This window comes from Sardina pilchardus, chromosome 4 (genome assembly GCF_963854185.1).
Source record: "Sardina pilchardus chromosome 4, fSarPil1.1, whole genome shotgun sequence".
Lineage (NCBI taxonomy): Eukaryota > Metazoa > Chordata > Actinopteri > Clupeiformes > Clupeidae > Sardina > Sardina pilchardus.
The window spans coordinates 19,656,978-19,674,467 of NC_084997.1; the positions used below are offsets into that span (position 1 = coordinate 19,656,978).

The following is a 17,490-nucleotide window of genomic DNA, read 5'->3' on the forward strand; positions in this document are numbered from 1 at the left end:
TGTTTTTCCTCAGGGGATTAGGAAAAAAACTGCAGCAGGACAGCAAAACAGTAATTAAAAAGTACTCTGAATGCCCGCCCGCCCACACACACAAACACACACACACACACACACTGGACCACAACAGACACGACAGTATGAAACGACCCAGTCCTGAATACAGAGGCACAGGCACAGGTAACTGCTTGATGGTCAGCTCACCTTGGAGCGGAACGTGGGGTGGACGAAGTAGAAGGCCTTCAAGTTCTTCTTGAATCTGCAAAAGCAGTAAAGGAGGGAACAGTGTGAGTAAGTGTTTGGTGAGCAATCGGTTTTGGTATGTTTTTTGTATGTCTTAGCAAACAAACACACGAGTATCTCTCTGGGATACCATGTAGTTGCCGTTTTATTAACAAAAACAATAAACAAATCAAAGTTTGACAGGGAGATGGAAACAACGCTATCATAGCAAAAACAAAAAAGGGCACATTCAGAGCACAACTAAATGTCCATGAAATCGGTCCAAAAAGCATCCCCGAAAGCCAACCCGCCGGTCCAAAAGGCCCCCCGATCCCGTCCAAAACACACACTTGAAGCAGAAATTACCTCCAGGCCCGTCCAAAAGCCTGGGCGGGTTTACAGCGTGCAAGGGACGCATTCATCAACGGTCTCCCCTTTCCCACGACCGGCCGTGACCAGCCCCTGCTCTCGACCGCGCTGGCGCTCACCGCTGACCGGCTGCGGTCTCCGTGCGGTGCCGGGCACGCGTTGCGTGATGTCACGACGCCTCCGGTGAGTTAGAATGCCGTTAATCCATATCGCCGGCTCGGTTGAAAATGTAAGCCAGGTGTACTGCCCCGTGACTAAACAGACATAATCGGTCGTGGATAGGCTCCGATCGAATAGCCTAAAAAAAAGGCTTTTTTTAAAAAAATAACTCAGAGCATGTTTTCTAACCTCCCCCCTCCAACACGAGAGAGTGGACTGATTCTATTATGTTGCCTGGTGACGTAAGGTCCATGGGGAGGTTGTCTTGGCCAAAGCCATGTACACTACAAACATTTTTTTTTAACAACGCCCTGACATGGATGACGTACTACAACACAAACAAGTTTGGGAGACACAGGTTTAAGACACCCGCGGCATGGGACCTCGGCTCGCCATTTTTCATGGTCCATCAAGACGCTTCAAGGAGGCGCTCCTGGGGCTCATTTGAATTTAGGGCTGTTCAAGCACATCCCCTCGTCCATCATGGAGTCCAGGCACGTTGAGGAGCTACTCCTTATGACGCGACTCCCACTAGGGCTGCTTCATTACCGTAAAAATCATTAGCGCGATTATTTTGCTCCATATTGAGATCACGATCATTAAACGTGATTACTCAGTGATTTTGGAACCATTATCCATAATATATATATATATATATATATATATATATATATATTTTTTTTTTTATTGAATTTGAAATCTAATCTAACAGGAAAAAAAATACATGTATAAAAGATCAACTTAAGACAAAAGCAGAGCATTGCTATGAAACTGACTGCAGCAAAATAATCATTATATTCTGATTACCAGTATGTTATTTTCATAATTGTTGGAAGTCATAATCTCGATTAATCGATTAATTCGATCAATTGCACAGCCCTAGCTCCTTCTCCTACTCGGACTCCGTTAGATTCAAATGACTCGCAGTCGTGGACCCAAATTCAGATTCGGCATCACATCCCAGCCCCTTCATCTCTGACCACACATCCTGTCCCAGAATGAACAGGCGCTCTGTCCCCTCTCTCTCTCTCTCTCCTCCAAGGCATGGTTGATACCCAGATCTCCTCACGACTCCTCTCTGGGCGCCTGGGGATCCCTCTAGGTCCTGGGTATCGACATCTGAGCTCTTCGGTGCAGGTGATTTCACTAATTAGCTCATCTACCCACTTACCTACTTATAATCATCTGATTTAATGAATAGTTGGAACAAAAAAACGAATGGAAGGACTTTGCCTCTCTAAAGCTGGGTTTCCCCAGCAGCCTCTGTTAGCCTGCGAGCCCCACGAGACTCTATTGTCTCTCAGCCCCCGCGCAACACTCAGGAGTGGGCGTCTGGAGGCCACGGGTTCAACCCCAACAATAGTTTTTTCCCCTTCTTCTCGTCTCGCCCCACCGACAAGATGCGGCAGCAATGTTGACCTCATCGTGCTGCGTTTTGACTTTTTTAAACGGCCGATCAAACTCACCTCTGGCCAGGGAAGGGGCGACCTGGTGCCAAGGGGGGAGGGGGAGGGGGGGGGGGTCCTTACTCAACACAGGGGCCTACAGGATCTCTCTCTCTCTCTCTCTCGCCAGCAGCTTGTCTCCCCTGTCTGACAGGCACAGAAGGGGGCTCTGGGCCAACTCACTTCTCCGTAACACATCGTTCGCAGCGGTCGGCCAGCGGCGGTTAGCTCATTCGCTCGTAATTACCACCGTGCCATGACTGCTTTCTATTGTTATTCCGCTGCCCCCTGAAACAGAAATAACGTTTGGCCCCCGCATGCGAGGAGGACACGGACGCATGTTTCGGGGGGGACGCCTGGCTCCGAGTCGAGGTGTGGTGCGTCGAAAGCCAACACACTCCACCCACGCTGTTTTTTTGAAGGATTTGAGGCCAAGACTAATTCCAATTTTCCAAAGCAATGGCAGGTAAAAAAACGTATTCCCTTTCAGTTATTCCACGCAGAGGAAAAAAAAGCGACGGATCCTTGGATGTGGTTGAAAGCATCGATTTGGAGTTTAGAACTCGCCAGAAACTTAAGGGTGAGCACAGGTATGTGAATAGGGAAACACAATACTCGTCGGCACAATTCGTCAAGGGCCTTGGAACTCCTTGCAGTACAAACTGTCTTAGACAGGACAACAAGGTCAACGCTGTCTGGTTAAATCTAATCGACAGCCGGGATGGTTAGCTCAAGCACGATTTTACTCAATTCATCTCTTGACGCCTGACAAGCCTACAGCTGGCTGAGGGAGAGATGTACGAGGAGTTGACGGAGGGGAGAGAGACTGGGCTCTCTAATTAGCAACTCACTTTGAGTCCACGATGTCGTGGAGCTTCTTCAGGAAGTCGGATTCCAAGTGGTTGTGCTCGCCAGTCAGCGTGTGGAAGTACACCATCACGTACTCCTTCACCGTGATGTGGTCCATCACATGGATGAAGTACAACAGGGCCTGAAAGGGACAGAGCAACACACACACAGCAAAATGAGACCTTTCAATTGATTTGCTGCTATATTCCCACTGTGATGCATATGAAGGGATGAAGACCAAAACGTGTTGTTTTGTGAGTGTCCATGTGTTTGTTACCTTCTCTATGTCAATGAGGGTCACTGGGATGTTCCGTCCCACAATCACCATCACTGTCCTGCCGCACATGTCAACGCCTAGCACACACACACACACACACACACACACACACACACACACACACACACACACACACACACACACACACACACACACACACACACACACACACACACACACACACACACACACACACACACACACACACACACACACACACACACACACACACACTTTTCAGGACAACTAGAAACAACTGTTTCATTCTCAGTCAGCTTAAGAGAGCAGAAAGCACCTTCATCTGGTAAATTGAATCTCGACGCAAACTGAATTGACCTTAGCACTGGCAGACGCTCACACAGTCTCTTACGCTCTCTCTGTCAGGCATTCACACACAAATTCAGACACACTCAAGACTCACTGATACAACCTCTCTTGCTCTGTCAAACACTCACTCTCTCAAACACGAATACACACACATACACACACTTCTAAGTAATTATGTCTAAACTTCTGCAGTACTAAATCTGGTTTAGATCATTTATGCCCTCTTTAGTCCCAAAAGGTCCACTTGAGGAGCAAAATTAGATTTTGAGCAGAGGAATGTTTAGAGATGTGTGATATGCTGCCAAGGAACCCTTTTATTTGCAAAGGGACGGCCATCAGGACCAGAGACAAGTCTGCCCCCTGTAGGCCAACCACACACATAACACTTTTGCCAGGTAGTCAAGGCAGCTGTTCGCGGCACTGCTCTTTCTCACAAACAGCCAAACATGTTATTGAGGTTTGACCTGGTATGAGACTGAATCCCAGAGATGACCTAGAGTAGAAGCCTATATTTGCTGCTGGGGGGGGGGGGGGGGTTGTTTGGTAAATGTGTGTGTCATGCAGTGTGGCGTGTTGAAATCCGAGCTGGTTGTTATTAGCCAAGAGGGATGACCGTTGGGGACATGTGGAGGGCTAGCGTTAGCATCCAGGAAGATGTGACAAACAACAGGGTCAAGGGTCACACAGCAAGTCACTGGACACAGCAGACGAGCCAGCTGCAGCACTTGCTTCTAACAAGACTGGGATAGCCTTTGTCCTCAAAACACACATATTCACACAAAAACAAAAAGCACACGCGCACAGACACACGCAAAATCCAAACATCTTCTTGAACTCTCAAAAAGCAGGGCAAAGTGTGAAGTGTGTATATGTGTACTTCTGACAGAACCACAGTAAACCCGGTCCTTCAAAATACACCTCAAAAACACAAATACATAAAGGCAGGGTTCGAGTCATGATTTCATCTCTGTGGGGTCTAAATAATAAAATAATAATAATAATAATAATAATTTAGTCTACAATTGAATAGACGCACCTTTAGTGATGGCTATGTTAGGCTACGTGTAACACTTCCAAGCTTTGAAGGAAGAGCATACACTACCCACCTGTCTGGTATAAGGCTTTCAGTGCTGCTATGTCTGACAAGTCCTCTGATCGCGCCCTGCATAGCCAGCGGTTATAACTAAAGAGAGAGATAGACAGAAAGAGAGAAAGAGAAATAGAAAGAGAAAGGAAGAGGAAGAGAAAGAGAGCGAGAGAAAGAAAAGGAGATGTAATAAACATGTTTTATATTCAACTTCACTCAATTAAAGACCGCTTCATAAAATAGTGTTGATAGACTATGTAATATCTCTGATGACTCTGGCGTCATATAAAGTGCCATGAAGTGTGAAGAGAGTAAATGAGAAGTGATGCCATAACAACAGGGGAGGAAATAATCTCATCTGATTTAGCCGAATAACGCAATCATTTTCTCCAACTGACATCAAGCAGCCATATCATATACATATGAATTCATTTGGGAATATAAATTGAATAGTACCAGTGTTGGAATAACAGCCTCTCCCTCTCCGCAGGCATCACATTTTATTTATTTTTTTTGTTGTTGTTGCGTAAATTACTGTGAAGATTGATTTTAAATGTCTGAAAGTGGGAGTGAAAATGTGTCTGTGTGGGTAAACACGTTAGCAGTGGAGCGGGAGAATCTGTGACTGTGACTGTGAGTGAGTGAGTGAGTGAGTGAGTGAGTGAGTGAGTGAGTGAGTGAGTGAGTGAGTGAGTGAGTGAGTGAGTGAGTGAGTGAGTGAGTGAGTGAGTGAGTGAGTGAGTGAGTGAGTGAGTGAGTGAGTGAGTGAGTGAGTGAGTGAGTGAGTGAGTGAGTGTGTGTGTGTGTGTGTGTGTGTGTGTGTGTGTTTAATGTACGTGACGAGAGTGAGTAAGTGAGGTGGTGTGTGACTAAGTGAAAGAGTGAGTGGGGTCATACATTAAAGTGCATGTAATTGAGAGAATGAGAATAAGAGCAAGGGAATGAGTGTGTGTGTGTGTGTGTGTGTGTGTGTGTGTGTGTGTGTGTGTGTGTGTGTGTGTGTGTGTGTGTGTGTACACGTGTTATCTGAGGTAAGTGAAGGCAGCCGTTACTTTCTCTGGTGTTGTTTCTGTAGTGCGGCGTCAGACATCTGGCCCTGCAGGATGAGCTTGCGCTGTTTGTCCACGTCCCCCTCCATACGCGCGAACGCGTGCGTCCCCACCAGCCCCAAGTCCAGCTCCAGGCTGTCGTCCTCCGAATCGTCTGAACAGGGCAAACACACACACACACATTTAGCTCTACCTTTCTTAACCTCCATCATCTTCTTGCTTACGTACATGCACACACTCACACACACACACGCACACACTTCACTTCACTTTCTTTCTCTCTCCCTCCCACCCAAACACACCCTCATTTCAGAAGGACTTATGAGCCTCATGACGTCTCTCTCACCAGCATAATCATGTGACACTCAAAGAAGCAACCAAATATAATGAATTAATCATGCATCTGTCATCCCCCCCCACACACACGCACGCACTCACACACACAGACGGACACGCAATTACACTTCTGAGAGTGATTATCTTGCTCCTCAATTTGAGGACAACGCCAGCCCATGTCAACCTTTACAAAAAATACATAAATAAAAAACAGCGGCCTGAACAGTCATCCTCCCCCCTGAGCCATCTAAGATGAACTCAGCTGGCCGGCAGAGGTCCTGCAATCACGAAACCCCGCCTGAAGGGGGGAGGAGAGGAGAGGAGAGGAGAGGACATGTCACGTCACATCGCTCGGTCAGATCAGTTCGTCTGAACAGAGGCCAGCCATCTGTGGAGGTGATTGGTAAAAAGCCCACTCACACACATGCATACACGCTCACACACACACTCGGTAGCATCAGGACTGACCGTGAGGCTGTGAAGTCTCTCCAGGCCTGGGCGCAGCTATGCACAGAGGAAGGGAAGGGGAGAGAACACTAGTCACCCGAACTCAACTTCACAAGACATGCACACACGCGTCACACACACACACACACACACACACACACACACACACACACAGTCTCCACTGCAAACAAACAAGCACACAAACACACACACACGCTATCGGTCCTTCTCGCGCACAGAAACACACTTCCTCTTTCTCTCCGTGAAAACACGCATGCACAACAGGACTTGTGTCCTAACTTGACCACTTGAATTGAAGCCATCCCTGTACGTCCTCTCACGCAGAGATGCAAGCCTACAGTAAACACACCCCGACGATCGGCCACATCGGCGTGACACGAGACGAGGCGCTGGTGTGCGTCCCGCTGCGCTAAAAGAGCGAGCTGTAAACAGAGCGCTTCTGAAGCCAAGTCGTGAGGTCAAGCATGCGCTCCTCAGAAGAGGACGAAATTATAAACAAACGCAACGGACGCTGGCAGAGCAGGAGAAGGAGCAGACATCACAGCACTCCAGTGACCACTCCTCAGTCCTCCAATACAAACAAGGCTTCAGGCCAACCACTTGGCCTCTGGTGTGTGTGTGTGTGTGTGTGTGTACAGTATATGTATGTGTGTGTGTGTGTGTGTGTGTGTGTGTGGGTGTGTGTGTGTCTGGTTGAAAGCCTTTCATTAGCATCCAGCTAATCTGTCCATAGGAAGCAGGAACTCGGCGGTTGCCTGGTGAGTAGGTCACATCAGGACCACAGCTGGACTCTGCATCCCAGAGCCTTCTGTTCTGTTCCGTTTCCCCTCATCACCTCTTCTCTCCGTTCAGCATCACTTTACACCTCCTTTCTCCTCCGTCACTCTACTCCTCCTTTCTCCTCCATCTTCAACCCTCTCTCATGTGTCCACTCTATACCTCCTTTCTCCTCAGTCTTCATCATTCTTTCATTTGCATCCATCACTCTACACCTCCTATCTCCTCTGTCTTCATCCCTCTCTTATTTGTGTCCACTCTACACCTCCTTTCTCCTCCGTCTTCATCCCTCTCTCATTTGTGCCTCCATCATTCTATCCTCATCATCCATCAATCTTTCCTCCCTCTGTCCTCCAACCATCCATCTCTTTTCTCTGTTCCCTCTCTCTCTCTCTCTCTCCTTGGGAAACTCCATGCCTCTCTATCTACATTAATGTCTCTCCATCGTATCTCTCTTCGCCTCGTTCTCTCTCCCTCCTCTCCACGTGTCTGGTCAGGATTGCCCCCCCCCCCCCCACACCGGAGGATGGCCATGCTGCTTATCCCATCTCCATCTTTTTTACACCCTCTCCTTTCCTCCATCTTACCCCTTCATACCCTTCTTCTCCACTTCTCCCACCTCCCCCTTGCTTCAGGTGTCCGACCCATGCGAGATGACCAGACCCCAGGCCCCAGGCCTGCCAGCCCAGTGAGGCGGGTGCTGGTGAGGAGTGGCTGTGCTCGGCCCAGGCCTGGGGTCACCCCGGCGATGGAGCATCCAGCGTCGAGCGGGAAAGTCAGGCTGTGTTTGTTTGGCTTGGGCGCCGGGCCGGCCGCTGTTTGTTTGAGTTGGACCGACCCCTGGAGCTCGGCAGCCACAGTCTCCACACACAAGCGTGCACAACATGGACAACAGCCCAATGTGTCTGGGGTCGAGCTGGAGCAGGGGTGGCGGTGGCGGTGGCCATTGCGTGCACACAAATGTACGTACAGTACGTATGCACACAAAAGCATATCTGCATGCACAAGCAGGCACGAGTCACAACGTGCATGCGCACACACACACACACACACACACACACACAGGACATCTTGTTCGCACTAACATCTGCGCTCACATCACCACATCAGAATCATTTCACAATGCATGTGTTTGCACGCATTTTTAAAGTGGAAAGATATTGTGTGAGACCTTGAAACAATTTTTTCAACCTTTGACCAGGTCCGAATGAACTGCATGCAATCCACCAAAGCTCTAGGTGAGTCACACACCAAATGTGCGTACACATGCACACGCACACATTCTCACACACACACAATATCCAAAGAACAGACACATTCACACGTGTGCACACACATTTGCTCTCGCGACACAGTTTTCGTGTCCTGTGGTCTCACACACTTCCACACAGCCCGCTCAAGATGGGCCATTTAGGGCCCGTTCACATTTGTGTTTCTTGGGTGATCCGTTCACAGGTGGTCTGCCAAGACACATCACAGTTTGCACATGTAGCCAAAGGTGTAGCCAGAGAGGGTTAAAGCGGAGCGAGAGGCACAACCGTTCGAACATTTGCGCGTTCTGTTTTCGCTTGGCTTGCCAATCTGACAGAGATCGATATCCCACTATGACGACTTTGCGACACGTCTCTTTAAGCAAACAGGAACTGTTCGAATTTTGCTTCCATAGAGATGCATTATGTTGCTCTATCCTGTCAGTAATGAAGGATCTTTGGTGTAGCCTACAGTTGATTCCGTAATTGCCAACATCACAGTGATTAGAACTGAATTAGAACGATTAGAACTCCCAACATTTAGAAGAGAATGCATCAATGCGCTAATTAGTGTTTACACTACTCATAACTAACGATACATGGTCAAATGTGTCTCAGAATACCCCAGCAAGTGGCTTGAGTGACCAGATCATAATACTGTATTGTCGGCTTTTTGTGTGTATATTATGAGCAAAATGTCCAGAGTTGTTTTAAATCCTTCCCCGAAATACCTATACATTATCAGGTCTGGAAAACACTATTTCATAATTTCATACTTTCAAAAAAGTAGAGTCCGCACTCAGGGGCTGAAATTTATACAAAACTGCAGAGAGAGCATTACAGGCCATAACAAACAAACAAACAAACAAACAAACCAAAAAAAAAACGCAAACGTTTCGGGCCTAGCCCATCATCAGTGTCTCAATATTGAAGTACTTTTTCACACTTTTCCAGATTTGTCCTGGGTTATCTACGTGGGCTGCAGCCCACTCCTGTTCTAGAAGGCTATGGTGCTCTAGAAGGCTGTGGTGTTCTAGAAGGCTGTGGTGTTCTAGAGGGCTGTGGTGTTGGGAACTCACCCTCCAGACTCCCGGGCTTCTCGGCGATGCGGATCTGCCTCTCGGGCACCACCGGCTCGCCCTCCGAGTTCCCGATGTCGGCGGGGAGCAGGGGGAGGCTGAGGCGCTCCTCTGCCACGGAGCGAGGGTAGTAGAGGGGCAGCAGCTTTCTGTACACAGGCTGGACACACACACACACACACACACACACACACACACGTATGTAAAGAACAGGCAAGCATGAGGACACATACGGACACGGACACACACATACAAATGTCTAGTTCATTTTCAGCTACGTTTTACATTATGCATTGCTATTTGGTGAATAATTTGTTTTGTCTTGTTTATGTGAAAGCAGTAAAAATATATTCACAAAAAAAAATGTCTAGTTCACTTAACTCAATTCTACACAGACACTCCACACAAACACTGCAAGATTGAATAAACACACACACAAGCCACACACAAAAATGGCTGAAAGACAAAGGCTATAAATCCTTAATCATAGATATGTCAACCATTTCCTCCATGGCAGATAAAAATCACTAGACATGTGCATGTGGAGTTGTATCAGATTCTTTCATCAGGCTGCAGACGGTCTCCAGAGCACTGATGTCTGTAAAGACACAGACACTGACTGTAGATCACCTTCAGGTAACACAAGGCAGCTTGTCCACTGTAGATACTGTCCACTTAATGTCACTCTGCGTCTATGAATACAACACAGTCCACAGCCTTAAGGCCGAGACAAAGCAGACAGGACCCCATACAATGGAGACAGATACACCGTAACACACATACATATACACGCACAGCACACACATACCCATTCAGTGTCCGTCACTGCAAACACCACTGTCTCTATGCTTTGGCCGTGGAGCTCCAGAAACCTCCGTACCGTTCCTGTGTGAGAGAGTACACACAAAACACACACACACACACACACACACAAAGATATCAAGTTCACTGGGGACAATACACAGACATTCCCCTGCAGACATTTGTTTAGTTATTTTGAGTGGCTGGCCAACAACGTTTCTGACTGTTTCTGACGTTCATGTAGTTCACGAACAGACGGTCAAACCCTTTCTCCCACAGAAATTCCCCCTTCAGTAATGTGCATTCCTTCTTCACCATTTAAGTGCTATTATTGTATCTGAATGATAAAACACAGCTATTTTGATTGGCGAGATACTTCGGCCACATCTAATGAAGGGTATCATCTAACAATCAGAGAGAGAACTTTGCAAACGTCTCCTTATCTCAAAGGGTTATCATTTTCCTTCAGGCTCAATCACTTCACGTCTGGATGAATCATTGCACAGCCCTACAAGGCCTGAGCTGCCGATGCTACACCCAATTAAGGAGAAAGTCCAACTCCAAAGAAATCTGTTCCGACACTGACAACACTGCCAAAGTCTCGCTTATCCCATTTTTCACATTTCAACTGAAAATGGCCCTTCATGTTATGTCAGGTGGTCCTCGTTTTCCATAACTCAACACTTGATAGCTCACTCAGTCGGTGTTATGGAGTCGGCTGGCTCTTCTTTTGGCCCTCGCGGGTTCCTGTACAGCCAGTCTTGCCAGGGGATTCATCCAAAAACATGTGTGACTGGCCAACGCAGATGCATGTGTGGAATGACCGATCATGATAAACCGCACGTCGGTGTGAATATCACTCCTCGAGTTTCCTTGAGTGTGTGAAGGGTCATAGAGTTCTGAGAGTAGTGACGAGGTGCAAGGCAAGGAACTAATCTCCTACTAATTTGAGATGTAACCAGGAGGATCCACTCTGCCTCCATCACATAGCTACAATGATCTTCTTCATCCCTCAAGGCCTGCTCCAAATGCCATGAACTTAATCGAGGACAATATGAACCTGAGCACCACTTGAGTTGGCCCTGAGGGCTATGCGTGCACTTGTACGGAAAACACCAGGGAGTGATCTACACAGAACACTCTCTCTGCTCAGCCTCATCCCACATGCTTTAATGCCTTATGAGTGGACAGGACACACGGAGAAGAATCCCCATGTGACTTCCAGGAACTGCCATGTGAGATGTGCTCTTCATGGGTGTAACGTTATGACTGTGTGTGTGTGTGACGCTATGACTGTGTGTGTGTGTGACGCTATGACTGTGCGCGTGAACTAAAGCAGTCATGTGGCATACGGGAGCATTGAGCAGACAGCGTTGTTTTTGCGCTTGAATGTCTTGTCCACCGAGTGCAATTAGCAAAGTGTTCCACAGCGTTCAATTAGCAAAACAATTCATTATTAAAATTAGCTTTAGTTAGACTTTTTGACTGTGTGCCATTTTCATAAGGGCCTTAGGATGAGTGTGTGTGTTAGAGAGTGTGTGACAGTAGTGTGTAGGTGTGTGACAGAGTGGCGGCGACAGCAGCAACATGGAGGGTGACTTACGGAGCGCGATGTGTGTGGCATCCTCCAGCGGATAGCCTCTCTTCACCGTGCTGACAACACACAGCCCGACAGAGGCCATGGCCTGCTCCCTGCAATCACACACACACACACAGAAGAAAATAGGAGATCAATATGGTGACACCAAATAACTGGGAGCACACAGACAGACACAGAGAGAGAGAGAGAGAGAGAGAGAGAGAGAGAGAGAGAGAGAGAGAGAGAGAGAGAGAGAGAGAGAGAGAGAGAGAGAGAGAGAGAGAGAGAGAGAGAGAGAGAGAGAGAGAGAGAGAGAGAGAGAGAGAGAGAGAGAGAGACAAACACAGTCACGCAAACTTGCAACTACATACACACACACACAGGGTGGAGAGGAGCTATCAATACAGTGGCAGCCCGATAACTGGGAATCACACACACACACACAGAACTAGATTATCATTTCAAGAGCTGGGTGTGTCACACTTTCACTGGTAATTTGGTAACTGGTAACAACATCCGAGTTCGGCCGAGTTCAACACGTTTGAAGCGTAGCGATTGTTTGAAGCGTTTACTTAAGTGTATCGACATTTCACTGTGATGGCATATGTTTCCTAAAACTGCTGTCCCAAATCAAGACCAGCCAGACTGCCAGAGCCATCCACACACACACATACAAACTATAAAGAAGAAGCAAACTATACAAACATTCTTTAAAAAGCAAAATAACCACACATTCACCATCTTCGTACACACACACACGCATTGTGGGAACACTATCGCAAACATTTCTAAGAAGCACGCACACATTCAATATCTTCACAACCACAAACACACACACGGTCTAATTTTGACAGATGGACAGATGGTTTCACACCCTCGGTGACGTAGGCCCCAGTGTGAGACCAAAACCCACAGGCTGGCCCTTATCAGGCAGGCAGGTCTTGCTGAGTGAATTAGCTGGAGGTGTGGCGCAGTAACACGCTAACACACTAACAGGGTCCCACAAAGAGGCCTCGCACAGCACCAAAGAGCCCAGCACACCGTCGGGCTAACTCAATTACATCCCATCAGCAGGTCGTGCTGCCTGTGGCTCACTCACACAGAGACACAGACACTTGTACACACACTCTTGCAAATACACACACACACACACACACACACACACACACACACACACACACACACACACACACACACACACACACACACACACACACACACACACACACACACACACACACACACACACACACACACACACACACACACACACACAGAAAAGTACAAAACACACACAGACATACTCAGAAATACACTCATCCACAAACGCACACATACACACAAATTAAAAACACGCTCGCAAACCCAGAGCATCTGGGCAAAGACTGAAAGCATCATGAGACAACACTAAAAGTGTATACAAGGTTATTTTGAGGATTGATTTGACTTCATTTTTGAGTTAAAAAATGACTTTGCAGTATCCATGTATCACAGTGAATTTGGTGTGAAGCGCCTGCAGACTCTAAACACAATATAAACACCACAATATCAAAAACAGCCCTAATCCTGCCCTTACACAGTTTTTTTAAATCAGGATTAGGCACTCTATTATTACAATTGTTTTTTTTTTTAAGTATATATTTTTTGGCCATTTTATGCCTTTATTGACAGTGACAGTGGAGAAAGACAGGAAGTGAATGGGAGAGAGAGCGGGGGTGGGATCTGGAAAGGACCACGAGGAGGGAATCGAACCCGAGTCGCCGGCGTGCGGTGCAGGTGCCCCAGCCAGTTGCGCCACGGCTGGGGCATTATTACCATTGTGTCAGGCATAACAGTCGGTCCTGTCCTGACTGGATCTGTATCATTTCTATTGCTACATGTATTCTCTACTGTTGTCATTTGTTATAGAAGTAACACAATAAAGACTCTGCCTTCTTTTTCAGAAGTATTGCATGTCCTTAGGCATTCAGTGTATCCCAGGTGATTCTGGGTAATGTAGTTGGCTCTTACTTTGCTAGCTGCATGATGTTTCTGTAGCAGCTGTAGAGTGAGCTCTCGGCAGCGGTGCGATACTTGGCCTTGTACTTCGGCCCCACCGTGTGTATGATGAAGCGTGAGGCCAGGTTAAACCCTTCAGTCATCTTCGCCTCACCTGTCCGGCATCCTGCAGGAGCAAGTGCGCGCGCGCACACACACACACACACACACACACAATCGAGGAAGTGCAGATGAGCATGTGATATATGCAAACAGAAGTCATTACGCACTCAATATGTGGCCTGAGATGAATACACTCATACAGAGGCATACTTTCTTTTCTGTCCCTCTTACATACTGATACTATCACTGAAGGAGAACAAAGCCCACACACGCACACACACACGCACACACACTTTTAGGGAGTATTTTTCACTTCTCTGTATCAGTGTGTGAATAGCATCATAATTGCTCCTCCCAGCCAACATCAACATTCATCGGGTTCACTTCCCCGAGCCATACCAGAACCACCTCGGTGGCGCCCCCTACCTTTCAGTTTAAGGAGCTCGTCTCGCAAATCGGGCCCTGCGTGTCTGTGGATGCTGTCGGAGATGGGGTTCTTGTCCGTTAGTGTCTCGTTGGTAGTGTTGACCACGGCCGTGCAATTCAGGAGTGCCACGTCCCCAGTGCTGAGAGGAATAGATAGACATTGCAAAGTTTAAGACACAAAACTACATGACTTTAGTTTCAGCTTAAAGCAAGTTCATTTATATAGCACATTTCATACACAAGCAGTTCAATGTGCTTCATATAAAGGCAAGCAAAAAGAATACGGTATTAGTGTAATTACTAATAATTATAAGGGATGTACATAAAAGAACGTACAATGTACATGGAATAAAACAAGCTTTGGTTTAAAAGCAATTGTTACTCAGACACACTGATTAAAAGCTTGTGACTGAAACATTTCCTGTGAATCAGCCGCAGGGTGAGAAGAGGGCAAAAAAGCTACACCAGATCAAAGGGAAAATCAGACATTACACAGGGCCTCAGTCTATCAAAGAGTAGTGTGTGGCAAAACTGCTGTGCAGTTTGAGCAAAATATGGGCAACGGCCAGTTTCACAAGATGTTTCAACAGGGATGCCGTTCAACTAGCTCTGACATAAAACAACAAACCTGAGCACATGGGTGTCATTTTCGACATCTTTTTAACATATAGACAAAAATCACTAAAATCATAAAAGCATTTCAGATATTCTAATATTTTTCCTTCAACCCAAAAGAGCAGCAACCAAAACACACTATATTGTTTAACTACAACACAGAATCAACATGATCATCTACTGTCAATAGCAGCTAGCCTAATCCTTTAGCTAGTCAGACATGAATGGTGGGTCAGACATGACTTCCAACAAACAAGTTGCCTCACACAGGGCATGAGTTTGAGAGGAAGTCTCAAAACAGTGTGTGATGGAAGCGTGTGTGTGTGTGTTTGCGCGCACGTGTGTGCATGTGTGTGTGCATGTGTGTGAGTGAGAGGAAAGATCATGTGACAACCATGGCTCATTTCTCAAGGAGTCTCGAGAGTGGGTGAAGCAGCGAGCCGCAACATCCACACAGCGTAGCCAGAGCAGAAGTGGGAGAGGGAAGAGAGAGGCCTGTGGCACAGGACACACACACACACACACACACACACACACACACACACACACACACACACACACACACACACACACACACACACACACACACACACACACACACACACACACACACACACACACACACACACACACACACACACACACACACACACACACACACACACACACACACACACACACACACACACACACACACAGAGGCCCCCTCTACAGGAAGGATGTTCACTTACTGCTGATGCTAACTCTATCAGAAGTTAAAAAAAAAAAGAAAAAAAATGAATGTACATTGTACATCTTGTGCAAATTGGCCTATATGCGTTTACGGAACTAGCCGAGGCCAAGCCAGACCATTTCGGGTTGGAGGTGTTACCATGGCCGGTGACCGTATAAACACTGCTTATAATTAGAGGACACAACCACTGTTTTAACCCTTCGCTGGCTGCAGCGCTGCTACGCAGGTCTTCACAGTATGAAAAAGACAAGAGAGAACAAGAGAGAATGGAAGTAAACATAGTGTCATTTTAGGGATGAGAGCTTTTCTGTTTTCTGTCTTTGGGTCTGTCTCTCAATGTGTGTGTGTGTGTATATATGTGTGTGCATGTGTGTGTGTGAGTGTGAGTGTGAATATGAATGAGTGTGTGTGTGTGTGTGTGTGTGTGTGTGTGTGTGTGTGTGTGTGCGAGAGAGAGAGAGAAATGAAGCTTCAACAATATGACTTCTGCTGTGTATGAGCCGAGGCCTTCCCCTTTAAGCGGCAGCAGGAATGTGAGCTCGTCTGTGAATGCCTCCACCACAGCCTCAGACTCAGAAGCCCGGCAGGCCGTCATGTGGACATGCAACAAAGAGGATTTATACCCACGTGGGTGTGTGTGTGTGTGTGTGTGTGTGTGTGTGTGTGTGCGTGTGAGAGAGAGAGGGAGGAAGAGAGAGAGAAATAGAGAGAGGATAACAAGGCCATACAAAAAGCATGTGGCTTCCACAGGAGCTCATTGGGTAGCAGCCACGTGTTGGGTTCAAAGGGGAGAGGTCATAGTTCAGGAGGAACTTACAGAAGATGTATTATGAGAAGAGAGAGAGAAAAGAAGAGAAGCAGATAAGAGAAGAAGTGAAGAAGATAGAAGAAAAGAGAAGAGAAGATAAGATGAGATAAGAGAATAATGGAGGAGAAAAGGAACTCACAAGAGCGCAATCTTTCTGTTGATGTCGTCCCGGTAGGGGAACGGTGAAGGAAAGGGCCATTGCGGATTGGTCGAGCTGCCGTCCGTCGACTCGGTCTCCTCCGACTCCTCCTCTTCCTCCTCCACCTCCGCAGGCTGGTCCCAGGTGGACAGGCTCTGGATGTCCACAAACTGAGATCGAGCTCCCAGCGGATCCATTCTTCTGCCTGGGCCAGTGGATTATGGCACTCTACTGAGTGAAGCATACACGCAGACACACAGATGCATGCACAGACACACACACACCGACGCAGACGCACACACACACACACAGAGCACAATGGCATCAGGGCAATTGGATAGGAATAGAACATCACTGTCACAAACAGCGAGGTTGGAATGGGTGCTCTATACTGGCCACATTACGGATATTAGATTCCTAGTTTCCATTCTTCACATCACAAGTCATTTTAAACACTCCTTCGTGCATGGAAGTTGCTCAAATAGCTGATGCTTGACTGCTTTTAATTTCACTTACATGGACTTCAAACAGTGTCATCTACACAACAAATAAACAAGAATAGATAGACCTAATGTGCTTCACTAGAGGGACTGAGTAG

The 17,490-nt window shown here is 47.1% G+C and overlaps 1 protein-coding gene across 4 annotated transcripts in view; it reads right to left on the reverse strand.

The window, feature by feature from the left end:
• gdap2 (ganglioside induced differentiation associated protein 2) overlaps positions 1 to 17,490 on the reverse strand; it is a 29,850-nt gene that overhangs the window by 11,149 nt on the left and 1,211 nt on the right. For 2 of the 4 annotated variants that reach the window (XM_062534458.1, XM_062534456.1), the window contains exons 2-13: positions 16,893 to 17,123; positions 14,598 to 14,737; positions 14,082 to 14,235; positions 12,096 to 12,184; positions 10,500 to 10,576; positions 9,692 to 9,851; positions 6,586 to 6,621; positions 5,785 to 5,935; positions 4,752 to 4,828; positions 3,319 to 3,395; positions 3,044 to 3,183; positions 202 to 256 (exon numbers count right to left, since the gene is read on the reverse strand). In XM_062534458.1, the coding sequence (XP_062390442.1) occupies positions 202 to 256; positions 3,044 to 3,183; positions 3,319 to 3,395; positions 4,752 to 4,828; positions 5,785 to 5,935; positions 6,586 to 6,621; positions 9,692 to 9,851; positions 10,500 to 10,576; positions 12,096 to 12,184; positions 14,082 to 14,235; positions 14,598 to 14,737; positions 16,893 to 17,089 (1,353 nt within the window). In that variant the 5' untranslated portion in view covers positions 17,090 to 17,123. The remainder of the gene's footprint in view (positions 1 to 201; positions 257 to 3,043; positions 3,184 to 3,318; positions 3,396 to 4,751; positions 4,829 to 5,784; positions 5,936 to 6,585; positions 6,622 to 9,691; positions 9,852 to 10,499; positions 10,577 to 12,095; positions 12,185 to 14,081; positions 14,236 to 14,597; positions 14,738 to 16,892; positions 17,124 to 17,490) is intronic. The other 2 variants (XM_062534457.1, XM_062534459.1) reach the window with 2 other exon arrangements.